General features: G+C 33.4%; 1 protein-coding gene across 1 annotated transcript; it reads right to left on the reverse strand.

Annotated features, from left to right (window-relative positions):
- Positions 1 to 15,010: 15,010 nt before the first annotated feature.
- Positions 15,011 to 16,986, reverse strand: LOC149570548 (uncharacterized). The gene has a single exon (XM_089823133.1). The coding sequence runs from the start codon at positions 16,675 to 16,677 to the stop codon at positions 15,481 to 15,483; it is 1,197 nt and encodes a 398-aa protein (XP_089679259.1). The 5' UTR covers positions 16,678 to 16,986; the 3' UTR covers positions 15,011 to 15,480.
- Between the last annotated feature and the right edge of the window lie 4,299 nt (positions 16,987 to 21,285).

Raw genomic sequence — 21,285 nt, forward strand, 5'->3', positions numbered from 1 at the left:
GAATCGTCCATGCGCATGAATTTGCCAAGAGGTTCAACCAGCTGAGGGATAAATCTCCACAGGGAGGGAGGAATGTGTTTAATGAGGACCCACCTGGAGGCCGAGAGGGCAACAATCTCCTCTAGATTAGCTTTTGCACCCCATGCCAAAGCTCGAAACGTTGAATTCACAACAATCCAGTATTCTTTTTTTAAAACATCTAGCTGTGATTCATTATTATTAAAGAAAACAAAAAAAAACCCTTTTGTATTTGCCTGCAAAAGGAAATTTGGAAGCCAAGTTTCAAATTCCAGTAATTATAAAACTAGTCGTCTAAGAATTTCCTTACAGGAACCTTATCAATTTCTATCACAGAGAAGAAGATGGCGGTGTTTCTTAATCTTTCCTTTTATTTTATGATCTCAACTAACATTTCAGAATTGGGAGTAACATGAAATGCAAAGGGGTCCCTAGATTGCTTACCGTGGGCTGGAATTTCATCACGTTCAGTTGTGGTGAAGCGAGCACCAGAGACAACCACAAGAGCCAAACCTGCAACCGCTTCCAAGAAGGATTTTGGTTTGAAACCAGCGATGCCATTGTCTCTAGTAGCATTGTTACCAGTATTAAGCGTATCATTGGGTTTATCTGTGGAGTGGTTAATGCTACTCGGACTAGAGCCAGATGAAGGAATAAATGGCGAATTAAAATCAGAGTTGAGGGGAGAGGACAGATCGCACCTTGTGGAGTCCTTACCTGCGAGGTCATGAGCATTGTTACCTTTATAACTCACCATCTTGCCATTACCTCAGATGTTGGAAAAGCTTGTGACGCTAGCAAGATTTGCCAATGGATAGTTGTTAGACATGGTTAAAAAATAGTGATTTGGCCAAATTTGAAGGAAAACCCACTAAAAAGGCCCAGAGACATTTGCTAAAACAAAAAGTTTGCTGCCAAAGTTCGCTCCAGCATATAATATATTAAATAAATACATATTATTTATTTGATTTATTAAAAAATTAAATTAAATTTTATTTAAAGGAAACACCTATCTTTACAAGCAAATGTTTTTAATGCAATTTTATCAAAAAAAATTTTGGTGTGTATATTGACATCTTCAAAACTTACCTATTTTTGGAACAAAATTTAGGAAAAAGATAATTTTGATGCCAATAGATAGGATTGTTGTATGAGTTGTCCTTGTAGAAGAGTAATAACTTTTGTATTATAAAAGTGACATCTCTCAACTAGTTGACTAAATTCATATTCAACATATTCAACACTATAATGATATAATAATTGTAGAAGTTCTTTTTTTTTATATATTAAAAATGTTGCTATTGTAAACATAAGAGATATATAATATGAAATGTTTTGTAAATTATTATAAGCAAAATATTTAATTTTTGTACATGTCTATATAGTATATAGTTCGAAGAGATGTATCCTAAACTATTCTCATTAATATAATTTGGGAATTATTCTTGAATTTTTTTATAAACATAAATCTTCATTTATATCTACTTTATAATTAACTCTCTTTTTCATTTATAATTAAATTTGATTGTATTAAAATTAATATAGTTCATTGTATTTTTATACTCCATTTTAACAAATTAGAGTCACATATTAGAATGACCTTCAACCATTAGATATAAATGGAATCAGGGCTGGAATGAGACTTCAAGAGATAATACATTTATGTTTATGTTCATGTTCATTTTAAATAAAAGTCAATCAACATTTAAAATTATAACATTAAACCATCTCAATAAATGAGGCTACTTTAAGAAAATGACATCTTATTACTAATTTTAAGTAAACGTCAATATTTAAAATTATAATATTAATTCATTTCAATAAATGAGACTACTTTAAGAAAATGACATCTCATTACTAATTATATAATATCTATTTGCTACTTCATTTTCATATTTCACAATTACTTACAAATTTTTCAAAATATAAGTTAAAAGTTTCATGCATTTCTAGAATAATCTTAATAATATCAAGAATGCCTAATTTTCTTTATTTATGTAGTATAACTTTTGTTCTTTCTTTCGTAATATACTTATCTATTCAGATATTTTAATTCTTATAATATAATTATTTTTTTATAAACAAATAAAATAATATTTTTCATCAAATTTTATTTTACAATTCAGAAAAGATACTCATTATCTTCAAATTACTTTTAAAATGATCCTATCTACTTTTGGACATAGAATTATAGTGGGATACACTTGATTTCTTCCAATTTACCAATTATAAAGCTTTTTATATGACCACCAAGGTGTACTATAAATTATCGAAAAGTTAGTGTTGACAAAGATAAATATTTTTTTGAGACTCTAAACAATTTAATTTAAACCTTTAAAGAGTGGCTGATCTCTTTCCATTAATTTGAAAACATGGAGGTAAAAGGCCTAGGAACGTGTCATAGCTTAGAAAATTATAATATCAGTATAGTCATATCTCATATTTAAAAAGAAATAACAAGAGAGAAGAATAATAATATAGTGAAGACCATGGGAGAGAGTGTATACTAGTGTGAATGATGTAGTGAAGGATATGTGCAATGAGGATAAGACTAATATCTAGATACACATTTATCTTATTAATGTGCGAATGCATGTCTATTATATTTATTTAATTTTTAATGATTTGGGTTGATAAATTTTTTTTATAGAATTATGCCTATTTTATTAATTGCACAATTTAACTCAAATTTTGGACTTTGGACCTTATTTTTAAATAAGAAATTCAAAGTAATGATAGTCTACTAATAATTGTGTTATCAGTTGTTATGAAAATATATTTTTAAAAAATTCTTTCAAATAAAAACTCATTTAATAACATCATTTATAAAAATCCAACTTAATAAATTTTTATCCTTGAAAATAAGTAGTATCAAACAAAAGTAAAATTATCATTTATGAACCAACCTTCTTGTTTATTTTATTATTTAAAAATTGAAATAAATTTCTAAAATCTAAATAGCTAGAACTTAGATTATAATTTTATAGAAAAGTTTTAGAAATTAATAAGCCACCATACAATAGGTTTTCCATTAGTCACGTGTAGCGGAGGGAGGGCATCATAAACACTTTAAAACAACCGTTCAAGATGCAATGTATGTATTTGAGAAGGCATGTTTGGGGTAGTCACCACTTGCATAAAGATAATAGAGGTCATATAGGAATGATGTCCATGGTGCTGTCTATAATTGATTGTTCTTTTCTTTATTGTGAATAATTGTTTGTACAATAATAACGTTATTTTTAACTGTTGCTTGTTGCTTATTGTATGTATGACTTAGATGTTTCACAATTTGTTTTAATTGATTTCATCTAGTCTATATTAATTTGAAATAGTTTCTCTCTTTTATTCGTGGAAGAAATATGAAATAAGAGTAATGACAATTTTTGTTTTGTTGAAGGAGTTTTATTGGGATATTAGAGAACCTTGGTTGTTAGATGTAGAAGTAGTGAGACAATTTAGTTATTTTCAATGTAAGGATTAAATTTAATAAATAGTTGAGGTGGAATGATCTAAATGGAAGTGTTTAAAATTTAAATATTAGAAGAATTGAGTTAGACTAGGGTTTATTTGTATTTTTATTTAGATTTAAATTTAAATTTTGAAGTATAAGAGGAGTTTAAAATTTAAATATATTAGAAGAATTGAGTTCGATTAGGCTTTTCTTTATCTTTTTCCAATGTCGGAGCTACACAGTTAGCGAGCCTTGATTCCCAATGGGCTCTTTAAGAACCTTTCAACTTCACCAGTGGACCAAGAGCCCATTGACTATATAATGGTGTTTCAATTTTATTATTAGTGTTAAAATTACAATATTGATTATTTTTGAATAATGATTCTTTTTAAAATTTTGACGTTTTTTTAGTTCCGTGACACCACTGTATTGCATAATTCATCTCTTCAATTTGATTGGAAAACTTTTGGCTTTCAAAAAACTATTAAAAAATGTAAAAGTTTTTGAACAGATAAATAGTTATAAATAAGAGTTACACTTCTTGACCTAACTAGTTATCCTACAGGTCCTTTAAACATTTTTTTAGAAACTTGACACTTTAAACTTTCAAATCACTAGCTCGATAGACAGATCAATCTTCTTAAAAGACTTTATCAATAGTTCGGTAACTTCATATACTGAGTATCAAAGTAAACTTCATGTGTATATTGAGTTGCAACAATAAATAGTAAACATGAAATACCATGCAACACAATGAACATCACACATTTTGACACATATTTTAACGTGGAAATTCTGTTAGGGGAAAAACCACCTTGGACCGACATCCCAAAATTTTCACTTCTCTGAAGTGAGGTCTGGTAGGAGCCAACCTTGTTAAATGTTACATACCCATTGTTAATGTGACTTGGTTAGAGGATTTACACCAATGATAATCTAAGTCTTTTCACTCCTCAAAACTTAGAGTGGTATGCTCTAAAGGACTTACAAAATATTCAACTAAATGTCACCATACAAATGGATTTACAAATAAGACTATTAAGTCCACTCGGTTAAGAGTTTTTCTACTATAATGATTAGAGAGTAACAATGAAATGATATGAGAATAATGCAACTAACTTTTCTATTTCAAATCTCCATTTCACTCATTCTTTGTCCTCTATTCTTCCTCTTTCTTCCCTCTGACTGATCCACTCACATACACACCAACTTCATACTTTACTTGCTAGATTTTGCAATGCTTCTTTGCTCAGTTTCACCTTCTATCTTCTTCACAAATAACTTGATGAACAACAATGAACATCTTGTTCATCCCTTAAATAAACAACTTATTGCCACTTCACCAGCTTCTTCTTCGTTTTGTCACTTAATCACAATGGTTAGATCTTCATCCAACTCAAATTCATTAAATCTAGACACTTGGGCATCATGCCTTCACCTTCAAATTTGTGCTTCATTTTAAATCATTAAATCTCCTTCATTAGATCTTCTTTGAATTTCTCCAACCATAGATCTCATAACTAATTGTTGAAGTTGATGAAAGATCAACCCCACAACTCCCAAGAATCACTTGCATGCAAACACCTATCACAAAAAGACAGAAGCAAAAGCTATGGAGGCTAGAATTCCTAGATCCATAGATGAGACATTTTTGATGAGCAAAAAAAAGATTGCTATAGTAAAAAGTCAACGAATTAATTACAAAGAGATCAATCCTTATAAAAGGAGATCAAAACCCTAACAGGTAAAACCTAGGTTGCATGATAATAATTTTTTTATATATTGAAAAAGTATAATAAACAACATATAGAACTTTCATCATGAACATAAACCAAACCTCATCAAGATACAAAAATGGAGGCAGGTGCCTTAACCATCTATGGACTCAACCTAAAAAGAATTGAACATATTGTTTGTTACATGAGCATCCAAAATAATACTTGAGTCAAAAAGTTTGACATAAACAAAAAATAGCATATTCCAAGCATTCTGATAACCATGACCCAGCTAAACAATAGTATCAACAAATGCTGTTGCAGAGACAACACGTGTGTTTCCCCCTATATCACTTATATTCTCTTCGCAATGATGCCTATAATCAATATTATTTCCATCAGGATCCAGATGACATTTCTCCAGAAGACTCCTAAGCTCATCAATCTTTGCTTGTGTAAGAAAACTTTGATATTTGTCAAAATACTATGTTGCCTTGACTTCATCTTTGTATATTTGCAGAACTCCATCGTGCATCAACTTCATGAATCTAGACTTTGGAGTCTCCAATCAGAAGGACACCTGTGACATAATCTAAAAATGTATGATTAAAGTTGCATGAAAATAATTAATAAAATAATTAATTATTATATGCCCAAAGTTTAACTTAATTAAAATAGAGTTAATTGGGAAATATCTAATTACTCTAACACCCCTCCTTCAAATAAACTTAGGGAGTAGCTAAAAATCTATAAACTACTATTGAAAATAAATTTGGGTCCCGATAACAAAGCTTGATGAGGTACCCAATCACAACCAAATCTCTAAAAATAGGAGAAATAGAGAAAACCACATGGAAAAAACCCTACTCCAAAAAGAGATGGAAATAAAATGTTCCAAAAGATAGGAACAAACGGATGATTATGAAGAACACCACTGAAGCATGAAGCTGCAAACATTGCCAAATTGTTGATTTGAAGAACCTCCACTGTATAAAACATGCCTAGGTAGAGAAGACCAAGTTTGAAGAGCTGATCAATCTGATGCAGGAGCATCTTGCATGGGAAAATAATTTGAAAAAAAAAAAATTGAAAAAAAAAATGGACAAAAAAAAAAAAAAAAAAATTCTGGAGGAGTGAGAAAGTGATGAAAATTAGAGGAGAAATAATAAAAAATTAAAAAGGGGAAAAAGGAGAAAAGAAAGGAAAAGAGGATTTCTATTTTCGAGGTGCATAGGTGGCATAATAGAAAAAATAAAAAAATAAATGGTTGTCATTTCATTTATCAAGGTGTGTGGGAAGAATTCTAGAAAGTTATGAATATTGTAGAAAGTTTTGGAAGTTGTAGAAGGTTGTGGAGGAATTCTAGAAGGTTGTGGATAAGCCATGCATGGGGTGGTAAGTGCCTATTTAAGCAATGCATATGAGCATTTCTAATCAAGCTCAAGGGGAAGCTTGAGGAGTGGAAGCTCAAGGGGAAGCTTGAGGAGTGGAAGCTCAAGGAGAAGCTTGAGAAGTGGAAGCTTAGGAAGTAGAAGCTTTGGTAGGAAAGCTTGGAAAGGGGAAAGTTGTGGAAGGTGAAGCTTGGAAAGCTTAGAAGGCTTCAAGGTGTGAAAGAGAAGGAGGAAGTGAAGAGTGAGTTTTCTTGAGTCTGTGGACAGAGCGCCGAATGTGAGGCAGTTTACAACAGGATTGTGGTGGACTTGTGAGTGTGTAGATAGAGCGCCGAATGTGAGGCAGTTTACACTTGGATCTTGGATAAGGTTAGAGAAGAGCTAGTGACTGCGGTTTAGAAACAAGGAGGTTGCTTGGTGGCTTGCGAGCACAAGTTGAGAACTTGGAGGTTTCTACTAGAGTGTGGATCTGGACTAGCTTAGGCTTGGATTGGATCTTGAGAGATCTTGTAGAAATGTTATTGTAATTGCTATTGGATTTTCAAATATAATAAAATTGTATTCATATTGTTACATTCTTGGTTGTGAGTTGGTAAGGGTGGTGTGGCCCTTCATTAGTGGTATCAGAGCGTATCGTCATCAGTGGTATCAGAGCGTACCGATATCAAGTGGTATCAGAGCGTATCTTCATCACAATCAAAGATGGAAAGTATCTTCATGGCCTCCAAAAAAAAGGAATGAAAGAATGTCTATATGGTAAATGATCCATCTCACTGAAATGCATAGGTATCCAGCGACTGCAATCGCCTAGTATATAGGATCAAATAATGAATACATATCTCACTCCATCAAACCAAGAAAACAATAGAACCAACATGATCCCCCTATAATGCTAAGAGATAAGATATGAACACTAAAATTGAATGCAATATCTCACGCAAAAAAAGAATCAGGAACATCGAGAGTACAAAAGAAGTACAAACACCTATAATGGCACATGTCATCAACACATCATGAGGCTAATATCATGGAAGGAACACTCACTTGACAAAGGAAGATGGCGAATATGGCCAAGATGAAACCCCCCTAGGCACTTTATAATGTAGTGCGAGTACAACAAAACACAAAGATGTGCAAGATCCCAAAATGCAATAGAGTGACACTTTATATCAATGTGTTTGCCAAAAATACTACAAAAGGATGTCAACAAAGATTAAAAGAGACATAAGACTGATACAATAGATAGTACAACCCATGAAATAAAATCTGAAACAACAAAATCAATCTCCAAACCTAAAATAACCAAGACATCCATCATAATGCAAAAAAAACAAAAAAATGAATGGGATGAGCCTAGAGCAAAATCTAGAAAAAAGAATGTCTCAAGATGTCTCCTGGAGTGAAAAATAGAATTTTTGAATTTGACTGCATAAAGTGACAACCAAATAGGATCAAAAGTACAAATAAACTGCACCATCATGACAGGCTTAGAACCAACTTTTTGGTGATATCTCGTTTGCGATAAATGAAGTCTAGATGAGCAAGTTATAGCCAAAAAACCACATGTAGGTCAAAACAATGCTAGAAGAGCAAAACAAAAAAAATTATTGCCTCAGGATCCGTACCAAATGTCTCAAAAACATACTTATAAGAACCATAAATTACCTTAGGAAGTGTGCTAGTTTTGTACCAAAATTGTCTCAATTTGAGTGCCAACAATTCTTGATTTGCATGCCAAAAAATCTTAATTTGCGTGCCCAAAAATTTTGATTTTCGTACCAAAAATACCAATTTGTGTGCCAAAAATAAAAAAATCACCACCTCGAGAAATGTGACCAATTTGAAAGCAATATTATTTTGCCTCAAATTCCAATTGTGTCCAAATAAGATAAATTTTATATGAAAATAGGGGGCTTTGTGTGTTTTGAGCTCAATGATGATGTCTATTTGGGCTCAAAGTGACTAAAAAATTAGTAATCCCCCATATTGAATACAAAATAACTCTAAAAAATGGAACCCTTTGAAAGAAAAAGTACAGATTTGAAAGCCAAGCCAAACCTCTCATAAACAGAATAGGGGTATGAAGATTTGGAGCTCTGACACCATGTTGAAGTTGATGAAAGATCAACCCCACAGCTCCAAAGAATCACTTGCATGCAAACACTTGTCACAGAAAGAGAGAAGCAAAAGCTATGGAGGTTGGAATTCCTAGATCCATAGATGAGACATTCTTGATGAGCAAAAAAAAGATTGCTATAATCAAAAGTGAATGAGTTAATTACAAAAAGACCAATCCTTATAAAAGGAGATCAAAACCCTAAGAAGTAAAAACTAAGTTGCATGATAATAATTAATAAAATAATTAATTATTATATGCCCAAAGTTTAGCTAAAGACAACTAGAGTTAATTAGGAAATATCTAATTACTCTAACACTAACTTCTTTCTTATCTTCAAAATTTCTTGAACAATCAATATTTTCATCAGATGTCGGCCTCAAATCAATTCTTCTCCAAATTCTTTCTCAGTTAACACTACACTTTGCTCGTTCAACACTAAGCTCAATTAACACTATTCTTGCTTGGTTAACGCTTCTCATCCTTCATTCACTTAATATACACTTAGTTATTGATGATTTCTTCATTCACCAACCAAACTATCTAGCTTGGTGCAACTTTCTATTTCTTTGTTTTCTCACTTCATGACTTCATAACTTACCAACACACGATCTCAACACTTAACAAAGTCATGAAAAACAATCAAATCAATATTATAGCATCAAAGTCTAACTCATCAAGTGCCCATTGAAATCCATACACTTATCAACACTTTCTTTATCATTATACTTTCTTCAAATCCTCTTCATCAATCAAATGATATGACACTCTACCGATTTGGCATAGTGTCTTACCAATCAGGCTTGACATCAATGACAACATAACAATTGAATGAATTTTACACAAACACTATCAACATTATTAGTTGGGGTTAACAATCTCCTTTTTTGGAATTGATGACAACACATTATTACATTTGATTAGATTAGGAAACAAACCATCAAACCATCATCTTCAACTCTATTTTCACCAAATTATTTTCTCTAAATCATGCACTCTTTCTCAGTCTGTAACAACTCCCCCTTTGGATACACTTCATTGTTCAATAACTTCTTCATATTCTCACTATCTCTTCCTTTAATTATCTCTTCCCCTTTGTACAAATTTTTTTATACTCAGATATCTCCCTTTATTGCTTCTATCCAATACTTCTCTCCCATAGCTGTTTCTCTCCCCCTTTGACAATAATGCCAAAGGTAACAATAAGCTTTAATGAGAAAATTATTAAACCTTGCAGTTATACCCTTGTACCTTGCATGTACTAATTACATCTTCTGCATTACACTCATTTTCACAACTCTAGGATAGTCCCTAAAGAGTGAGTTCACTCTTGCATTAACTCCAAAAATATTTTTTGACCAGTAGTGAATTGATGCGACGTGCATTCTCACTAAGTGAACATTGGATAGGGGTAGGACTCCTAATTTACCTCTTAGATACTCAAAAGAATCCTTAGGTAATGGCTTGGTGAATATATCTTAGATATTTGCTCCCTGGACTTCACATACTTCAAATTGACTTGTTTGTCTTGAACTTTCTCTCTCAAGTAGTGATATTTGAGAGATATATGCTTTGTTTTTAGCATGCATCATAGGCTTCTTTTATATGTTAATAGTACTCGTAATTTGTGACTTCCTCTTGTATACCTTCCAACAATTTTTTGATCCACGCAATATTTGAATAATTAATTGCAGTAGCTACATACTTAGCTTCAACAATGGACTATGAGATACAACTCTACTTCTTGTTTATGCATGTTACTAATCTTTATCCTAAAAAGAAAGCTTCTACACTAGTACTCTTCCTATCATCAACATTTCCTATCCAACCAACATCATTGTAGAAACTTATCTCAAATCCACCTTATTTCTTGTACAATAAACCATATTCTTTAGTTTTCTTAAATATCTGAATATTCTTTTCACTACATTCATATGTGTCTCCTTAGGATTGGTTGAAAATATTGCTACTATTCCAACTGCATGTGAAATATTAGGTATGCTATGAACTACATATTACAACTTTCCAATCATAGATTTTTATAATGTCTCATTCACTTATGTTGAGTTGCCTTCCTTAGACAATTTGCATCCAATGATCATAGGGGTGTCATCTAGTCTTGACTCATCAATGCCAAATGTTTTCAGTATCTTCTTTATGTATTTGGATTGAGTAATATATATTCCTCCTTTATCTTAATGAACTTGTAAACCAATAAAGAGCTCTATCTCACCAAACATAGACATTTCAAACTCTTTACTCATTTGATCAACAAATGACTTGTACAAAAATTCATTTCCTCCAAAAATAATGTCATCAACAAATATTTCTACTATCAATACCTTATTTTTAGCTTCACTCTTAAAGTGTAGGTTACTGTTATCACTAGTTCTGAAAAATCCAATTTTAATTAAATAGGAATGCAATCTTTCATACCATTCTCTCAGTGTTGCTTCAATCCATATAAATCTTTGTTCAATTTACATACCATGTGCTTCTGATCTTTCTCTACAAATCCTTGAGATTGTTCGATGTAGAACTCTTCCTCCAGAATTCCATTCAGAAATGCAGACTTGACATCCATTTGATAGACCTTAAATCCTTTTTATGCAACATATACAAAAAGTGTTCTCACTCCTTCCAATCTTGTAACAGGGGCAAAGGTTTCTCCATAGTCAATTCCTTCTTCTTGTGCATAATCTTTACATATAAGTCTGGCCTTGTTTCTTGCAACTTCTCTTTTGTCATTCAACTTGTTCCTGAAAATCCATTTAGTTCCAATCATATTCTTGTCTTTGGATCTCAATAATAGTCTCCATGTATTGTTCTTCTCAATCTCATCTATCTCTTCATTCATAGGATTGATCCAATCTTCATTTCAAGTTCATCTTTAACAGTTCTAGGCTCAAACTAAAATATCAAGCATGTTCTATCAATTATCTTACTTCTTGTCACAACTCTAGCATTCTTGTCTCCAATAATTTGATTCTGTGAATGGTGCCTTTTGACATAATTTGGTAAAATAAGCTTGGTTCTTCATCCTCCAACATTTTCAACACTCGTTTCGGGCTCAACATTCTTCTTAGGGTGCTCTATGTATGGATCAAGTACTAAAGGCTATTGCTCAGTTGCTCTCTGATGTGGCTTAGTTTGGTGCCTGGGTAAAGTGTTAGGTGCTCCTTCTTGTACATAGACAAATCTATTGTAATCTTCAAGTTCTTTCTTTCTTTCCTCATCGTTCTTATCTACAAACTCACTAATAGTTACACTTGCACTTTCAACCATTATTTTAGTCACTTTATTCAAACACTTATATTCTTTACTCTTAGTAAAGCATACTAGGAATATCCCTTCATATCCTTTTGAATCAAACTTTTCATTTCTAGCGTCCTTATGAATATAACACCTAATTCCAAATATTTTGAAATAACTTACATTCAACGTGTGTCCATACTAGAGTTCATATGGTGTCTTGTTTATACCTTTCTTTAACTGAACTTGGTTAAGGGTGTAAACAACAATGCTTATAACTTCTCTCCAGAATATTTGTGCAACTCCTATTTCAGTCATAAGTGTTCTAGCACAATCAACAATATATCTGTTCCTTCTCTTTGTAATGCCTTTTTGTTGTGGTGTTCTAGGTACATATACTTGCCTTTTAATTCCAAACTCAATACAAAAGTTAGTAAATTCACTAGACATGAATTCACCTCCTCTTCAGATCTTAAATATTCCAATTGCTTACAAGTTTCCTTCTCAACTCTTGCCTTGTACCATTTAAACATATCAAACACATAAGATTTGAACTTTAGAAACATTATAGTCACCATTCTTGAATAATAATCAAGAAATAGAATAAAGTATCTATCACCATAGCAACTTTAAACTTTCATGGGACCATAAATATTAGTATGAACTAACTCCAATATCTCATTAGATGAGTGCGACTTGCTTAGAAATTTGACTTAGTCATCTTACCGAGTTGACATTGTTTACACATAGCATTGTCACATATATGCAAGTTTAGTAAACCTACTACTTTATTCTTCCCACTCACTTTAACCATGTTATCAAATTTCACACGACATAGTCCAAACATTCTAAAAATAACAAGTTTTCATCATTTAGAAATATTAAGTTGGAAGTAATGAGACACAATTTGAAATATGATTAATTTAATATTTATATCACCCTAGTGCAATTTTCATCCTTTAGAAAAATATTAATTTTATTTATATAATTAATTTCTAGTAGTGGCAAAGGTGTTAGATTTGGGAAACATCTCCAAAAAAATTTATTGCTAATTTAATATTGGTACCTAGTTAAGGAAAAATTCATGTTCGAGTTATACTTGTCAAGTCTATTATTAGCAACTAGCTAATGGATTCTTCCCAAACACAAGATTGGGTTTGGAAATTTCCCAAAAATTGCATTTAGTTCATCATTCACTAACCTAAGGTCCATTCTTAATAGTTGAAATTATTTTTATTTGTGAACAATCAAGATATTTTCTATTGATCTAAACATAATGAGATGCAAAACAAAGATTTGATTGAAGAGTTAATATGGAGACTCTACTCAAACTTAGACTAAGTGGTAAAAAGTTTGACTATTAGCAATTGTATATTTCCACAATCCATATCAATATATTCTTTCTTTTGGGTTTGATTGTGTGATAGTTTTTTTATTCTATTATTTTTTATTTGGGAAAGATAAACAATTGAAATAAAAAAGCTATCACACAATTAAGCCTAGATGAAAGAATACCAAAACTTTAACTATTAAGAATTAACCTTTAGGTTCATATAGAGTGCTCAAAATTTTCTCACAAGCATCTTCACTTTCTTCAATATATCTAATAACAATTGAGAGGAGGGAATACATAACAAACTCATTAACTATTATTTCTTTTAATCACATGAGCAGGAAAAAAGACTTGTTTATCATTGACTAGAGAACCAATATTCAATCGATTGAAATATACAATAAAATCAAACTAAACGTAACAAGACAAAATGCCAAAAATGCCTTCAAAACTACAACACATCATAAACTTGAATTTTTTTTTTTTGTTTGTGAACAATCAAGATATTTCCTTTAGATCCAAACATAATGAGGTGAAAAATAAAGATTTGATCGGAGAGCTAATATGGAGATCCTACTTAAACTTAGACTAAGTGGTAAAAAGTTTGACCGTTAGGGATTGTAGATTCCTACCACAATCCATATCAATGTATTCTTTCTTCTAGGTTTGATTGTATGATAATTTTTTTAAAAAAATATTTTGATTGTTTTTTATTTGGGAAAAATAAACAACTGAAATAAAAAACTATCACACAATCAAGTCCAGAAGAAAGAATACAAGCAGATCGACTATTAAGAATTAACCTTTGGATTCATATAGAGTCAGTCAAAATTTTCTTACAACTATATTCTCTTTCTTCAATATATCTAATAACAATTGAGAGGAGAGAAGACATCACGCTCAACTATTATTTCTTTTAATCACATGAAAAGGAAAAAAACCTTTGTTTATAATTGAACCAATACTCAATTGACTGGAATATACAATAAATACAACCCAAACATGACAAAGTAGACCAACAAGAATGTCTTAAGAAATACAAAAATACAAACATGGAAACACATTTAAACTTAATTTATTTTAGAAACCTTACCAAAAAATAAAAAACAAACCAACCAATCTTTACTATCAAATTCCACTCATACCATTTTATCCACTCTCTCAATATATCCAGTAACATTAAGAGGAAGCAAGACCTAGTTGACTCCTAACTATTCTAAACTATTATTTCCTCTAATCACATAATAATAAAACTGATGTTTTTCTCCCATGTTCAGCTTATAACTATTGAAAGCAATAAGACAAATGCAATGCTAAAGTGGTGCTTTGTGGAATACTATTTTACATGCGAGGGAGAGTAGAGAATTCGTTGTTGGAGTGGTCCTACATATGTCCTTTTGGGCAAAGAAAGAAGTAAAGCATAAGGCAGGGACGTGAAACGGTCCTTCACCACACAACATACTCCATTCAACTCCACTACAAATTAGAAAGATTGAATTGGTCTCTCTTTTTCTCTTCCATCGCTTGCACGTTGCCACGTACATGCTCTCTCTCCCCGCGCCACCCGCCAAAAACAAAGTTGATTCCCGAAGACATTTAATACATTGCAACACTATTAATGCCTCCCAAATAGTCACGAATAAAATGTTTGAATTCAACAAATTCATTGTAACCAGCCACCATACATGGGTAGGTACTTCATGAACCAACATAAATCAAATGAAAGCAAGCTACAGAAAATAAACCATACATTTATATATTTATATATAAGATGTGGTGATGATGATGGAGTTTGGGATACAATGAGCGGCTAATCCGTGTCCTACACATCAAACAGACGGTGACAAATTATCTACTCCGCCCTCTCTGCGTACACGCCAAGCACCCATTGTCTCTCAATCAATGCTCGCCGCTCCACAGACTTTTGATTCAATGCAACAGAACCCACTTTCCACTTTTTCCCACGCCGGACAGAAAGAAAAAACGAAAAAAAAAGGAAAAGAAGAGTAAAAATGCTGCCATGGATGGTTCAGAAGAGCTTACTCGGCCTTTCATAATTACAAAAGAATGTTGTGACAAATCTTCAACATTGGGAATTGGTTTCTTTTCTACTCGGGGCCCAAGATTTTGAAGTTTACAGAATGTAAACTGGAACTGAAAAAGATTGGGGAAAAGCAAACAGAATTGGGACCGGGTTTCGTTCACGTTGGAGTAGAAATTGAAGACAGTCCCTGGGTTTGATGAAACCATTTGGGATCATCGTCTGGAGCAGCAGGCAAGTTGAGATCCAGCCATGGCGATTTGTTCTGCGAAATGACGCTGCCCAGACCCACTGATTCTTCTTCTTCCGCTGGGGATTTCGACTTCGATTTGGGGAAATCCAAATCCTTGCTGAGATCTTCATCGCTGGTGATGATTTCCTCTTCCAATTCGTCGTCCTGCTTTGCCGAGCAGCCCTTGACCTTGTTGTGGCTTGCCCTGTGCCCGCCCAGAGCTTGAAATGACGAGAACATCTTCTTGCATGTCTTGCACTCGTACTTCGTCATCTTCTTCGGCACTGCAACCGCCTTCTTCAAATCCCCAACCAGAGGTGTTCTTCTTCTTTTCCGCTTGAGATCCCTCACTCCGGATGTTGTGCAATCGTCATCCAATGTCGAGGGCTTGTTAATTGTGGGTTCCCACGATTCCCCTGAAGACGCCAGCATGACCAAACAGCTCGCCATAAACTCCACTTCTGAGCTTCCATGGCGGATTCTGTTGTTGCTGCTGTTGCTGCGATTCGATCTCTTCCCCTTTGTGCTCTTTTTCCGCTCCGGCGCCCTTTCCGTATCGCTCTCACTGTCCCAAAACACACCCACTTCCTCCCCCTCTTCTTCTTCTTTCACATTTGACTGGCTCTGTTCTTCATGTTCATCCTCATCTTCTCCCCCCACTTTGTGATCATCGAAATGACACTCCATGTGTCTGATGAGAGATTTCCAAGAGGAGAATTCCTCCCCACACTCCACACAGGCCTGGTAGTTCTTTATCACTGGAAATTTGGAGCTACAGAACTCACCATTCATGTTAGCAGCAAAAGAGTAGTCTAGATCTGCAAACCGCCATGTCCGTCTCCGATTGGGGCGCAGATCGTACATCTGCTCCGACTTTTTGATTTGAAGATGATCGCCCCCGCATGAATCCTCAGCCTCTTCCTCTTCTTCATCCTCATCCCTGCTCTGCCTCCTCTTAACAAGCCCATCATCTTCTTCCACCCCACTCAATTGGTTCGCCAGAGAAGCGGATCCATGAATCCTCATGTGACCACCCAGAGCTCTCCCACAGGCGAATCTCCTGTTGCAGACCTTGCACACATGCTTGGAGCTCTGCAACACAACTTCCTCCTGCTCTTCCTCCATGAAAACACTTGCAAAGGATGAACCAAATCAATCGTGGGCTTCTTCTTCTTCTTCTTCCGCTGCTGCAGATCGATCCTGGATATCTTCAATCAAAGCTATTTAGGGGGAAAATTCCAGAGCCAATCTGACAGGTAAAAAGCAGCCACAAGGAGTGATAATAGAAAGAGTCTAAATATAAGCGGAGAATAGTTAGGATTCCACCTAACTAGAGTATACCTCCCCGCATCATGGAGATAAACATCGCATCTCGCTTATTGCTACTCAATATATTTCCTCCTCCTCTCCCTCCGCTCAAATGTTAATGTTGTTTATTTCCCCATAAATATAATTAAAAGTGAATTATATAGCTGGCCCATCTATTTGCACTTGCAACATAAAAACGTATAATGGGCATTTTTGGGGGAACGCGACACCAAAACCGCACAACAAGCAATCCCATTGGAAAGACGAAAGTCCAAGTTAAGGAAATATATCATTTACAAACAACTACCTTCCATAACCATCCTCAATTTACTACGTTTTGTTTAATAATTTTTATATTACCAAAAAATAAATATATTGGACGTTTAATTATAATTATATTACTGTATTTCTAGAAAGATTTGTTTATTTTATTAAGATGAAATCTATTTACCTGCCCTGCCCTGCCCTGCAGATCTTTATGCACAATATGCTGAAATCGTATCCCCCGAGAAAAAAACAAAACAAGGCACCTCTCTTACCTCCCGGGTTGTTCAAAGTTCAAACCAAATATTAAAATATCTCAACTGGCTGAACGGTTTTACGGAGACCAGGAAATTTGACATTTGACGGGCAGCCCGAAAACAGCGCGGTCTTCTCTTTTCTTACTTCCCTTCAACAAAGCGTGTTTCAGCACGCGCCAACCTTTTACAGGCATCCGTCAGATTCCGATTTACTACACACCACAACTTTACAAATACCAACGAAATAAATCTTCAAAATCGGTTAGGTGTAAATTTGCAGAGGGCGTATCGAAACTGCCGCTGGGCTATGTTTGTCCCGTGGTCACTATCAATTATTTTTCATTTTCATTAGGCTTCCTTCATTTCCCTATTTACACCCTAATAAGACGTTTTCCATTCGTCCAAATCAAGGGGACCTCCCATTTCAAACACAAACATTTCCAATTGATAATAAATAATAATAATACTAATAATAATTAGTAAGTTAGGTTTATAAGGTATCCACCATTCTCCATCTTCCTTTAATACTTGGCCTGCTCTCATGTGTTGACATGTTTGAAAAGCATGAAATAAATGTACTCCCCTTATCTACTCCCTGTTGAGATATACATTATTACTATAGAGATACCCATATGCGAACAAGATATATGAGTTGAGTGTGAGTGCCCATATGATAATGATGGCTACTATATTCAACCAAATTGTTTTAAAATTAGTCATAAAATGTTTTAAATTCGTAGCCGGGAAAGGAATCAAAGAGGCGTGAGTTACCAGTCAAGAATTCCAAGTTTTACTAGCATAGGAAATGGGTAACCTAACTCACTTGGTGACGTGGCATTCGAGGTAGAGCTGATCAGTCTTTTCTCCTCTACTTTCCTTCACATGTGCTCGACTATCTAATAAAACTTCGAAAACAAAACTCTAAACACAAAATAAAATAGAATGAAATGTTTTATATATAAATATTATAATAATAATAATTGCTCCTAATCTAATAAATGTAAAACTTAGGTATATATGTGTTCGTTTTGTTGTGGGCGGAGGCCCCAAACCAAGTTCCAGATGGCAAGGGAGCAGAGAATATATTATTCTTTTTATTCCCATATTTTAGAGAGCACATATTAAAGTGCGAAGAGCGGGAAGCACAGCTAAGCCACGATGATATTTGTAAGGAAAATGAGGGTATAATTTGGGGTTGTATTCCAATTTGGGGCAACGCGGAATAATATTTCTGGGGGCGTTGATGTCGGCATTAGGGCGGTGGAGTGTTTTGCATTTCCTATCTTACACGACATGCAACTCCACTCCTTTTCTACTTTTCGACCCTTTCTTTCTTTTTGGAATTTTAGTTGTCCAGTTGCAAGTCCACCATACCATCATCAGTGCACAACTTTACCACCATCAGTGCACAACTTTACCGTGGTTATGCTTCAGTTAACACCCCGCTAACTGCGGTTGATTCGATTTGTTATCAGTTGTAATGAAATAAAAATGTATAAAATGGGTTTATTTGTCCACGTGCGTGCAAGATCTCGTTTAAGGTAAGAAAACAAAGAGTGAGTTGGATGTCAAGTTATAATGAGTTGGAGGTACAGGTGTCGGGTCACATATCGCTCGCCCAATGAGAGGGCCCCGATTTGGGGTCCACTATTGTAGTATAATGCTTTAGAGGAGATGCCACTTTACGTGGCTGGTGTAATTTGGTTCATTTAGCATGTTTATTTATGACTTCAAGTTTAGTTTAGCATGTTTATCCATGGCTTTATTTATTTATATTTTATATTTGTTAATATAATCTACGGTCTTCTTGAACGTCAAGGAAGGTTTTGTTATGGTCAAAAAGTGTTTACCTTGTAACATTCATCTAATGTTGGTGTCTACCACCTAATGTAATTTTGAGATCATTTTACCTAATTTTCACATTTCATTCAATCATAAAAGGATAAGGCAAATAATTTTAGTGTATTAACTTGATAGCTAGCATGAAATTTTTGAGTACTAAGAAAGTTTTTGCTATGGTCAAAAAGTGTTTACCTTGTAATATTCATCTAATGTTGGTGTCCACCACCTAATGTAGTTTTGAGACCAATGTACCTAATATTGACATTTCATTCAATCATAAAAGAATAAGGAAAATAATTTTAGTGTATTTACTTGATAGCTAGCGTGGAATTTTTGAAGTTTTAGATCATAGAAAATTTGATGGACCTTATTAAACTTATCTCAAAATCATACATACAACATTCAAATTTATTAATAGATTAAAATACTTATTATAAGTAATATAATATATTATTTAACAATACATACATACATACATATATATTTATATATTACATTATGTTTAAATTAATTTAGAATATTTTAAATTAATATAAAGTCTATGAAAGTATGAATTAGAAACTTGTTTAATTAAATTAATACTTTGTACAATTTTTTATGGAAGTATGTGATGAAAATTATAATTTTTGATATTTCAATCGTATAAAGATAAGGCAAATAATTTTAATTTTACTCTATTGGCTTGTCAGCTAGTCTTTAGATTGTATATGGTGAAAATTTGATGGACGATGACTAATTTTTTCAAGAATGATAAACATGACATTTAATTTTATTAATAAATTATCAATTTTTTTTATCATAAGTAATATTATATATTATTTAATAATGCAAATATATATATATATATATATATATATATAATTTATTTTACATATTATTATATTATTTATCATATTATATTTAATTAATTTAAACCATTTTAAAAATAATATAAAGTATATGAAGGTATGAATTAGAAACTTGTTTAATTAATTTGATACATTGTATGATTTTTGGAAGTATGTGACCAAAATTACATTACTAATAAAGTATCAATTTATACAGGTGAAAAGATGTGAGGAAAATGATTAAAAATTTCATCTCCCCAGTAGTAAGTCCTAGAAATAGAGTCATATTGGTTAGACCAAGAAACATGGAACGACATAAAAAAAAGTTAAATGGGCAATGCCTAGAAACTTGAAACAACTGAAACTAAAGTCATATGGGCAAAGCCCAAGAACATGAATTGATAATTTGAAGGGTTGAGCCCAAAAGTGGAACACCTTCAAGTTGCAAGAGTAGTGGCAGATTGAGATAGAGGTCTAGTTCATTAATTAATTCCTCCCCAAATAGTTTCTTACATTGGTTCGAGGTCTGGAAGCATCCATCCATCAACACTATCCTCTGCCTCATTTCCTTCTCTCTAGGGAGAGATTGCTAATGTGAACCAAGGGAAACCTTTAGAAGAGGAGATCCACCCCTAGTTGTTGTCGTCAATTGAACAACCAATGGTTGCAGGTGGGGGTCTTTGGTGCACCATTACCACCCAACTTGAGGAAGAACCTCATGGGCATTAAGGCACAACAAAACCCTATGGAAAATGATGACAAGGGGGAGACTAACAATGCAGAGGCTGAGAATAAGAATCACCCTGCCTATTGGAGCCACTTATACCATGATGCTAACCATGGGAAGTGGAATAGGCACTAGAAGTTGTTGCATTTTGAGGAACTAGGGCCACAATAAAAAGAGCATTTCCAGAATGTTAAAGGAGTCCTTATAAATGGGAAACCTCAAGGACAATTTTATCTATCTGCACCTGAATCTATAGCATAACATTATTGCAAATTCAGGCCTTAGCAAAAAAATGTACATTAGTCTCAATAATTATTTTTGAAAAAAAAACATTGTATTTCTTTGTTTCCAAATTGTAAATAAAATCTCCAATATGAAAGTGTGCCAAAGTTGTAGGAATAAAAATGGGAAAATAGGATCGTCACCCAAGAGGACCATTTTTTAGGAAAACATGGTAGGACAAAAAAGGGAAAAGAAATTGTAAATCTAAACCCAATAATTTGAGCTC

This window comes from Cupressus sempervirens, chromosome 3 (assembly GCF_028749045.1).
Source record: "Cupressus sempervirens isolate cs-2001-9-10 chromosome 3, ASM2874904v1, whole genome shotgun sequence".
In the NCBI taxonomy this organism is placed as follows: domain Eukaryota; kingdom Viridiplantae; phylum Streptophyta; class Pinopsida; order Cupressales; family Cupressaceae; genus Cupressus; species Cupressus sempervirens.

Coding starts and splice junctions, on each gene's coding strand:
- LOC149570548 (XM_089823133.1), bottom strand. CDS start 16,677: ATGGAGGAAGAGCAGGAGGAAGTTGTGTTGCAGAGCTCCAAGCATGTG.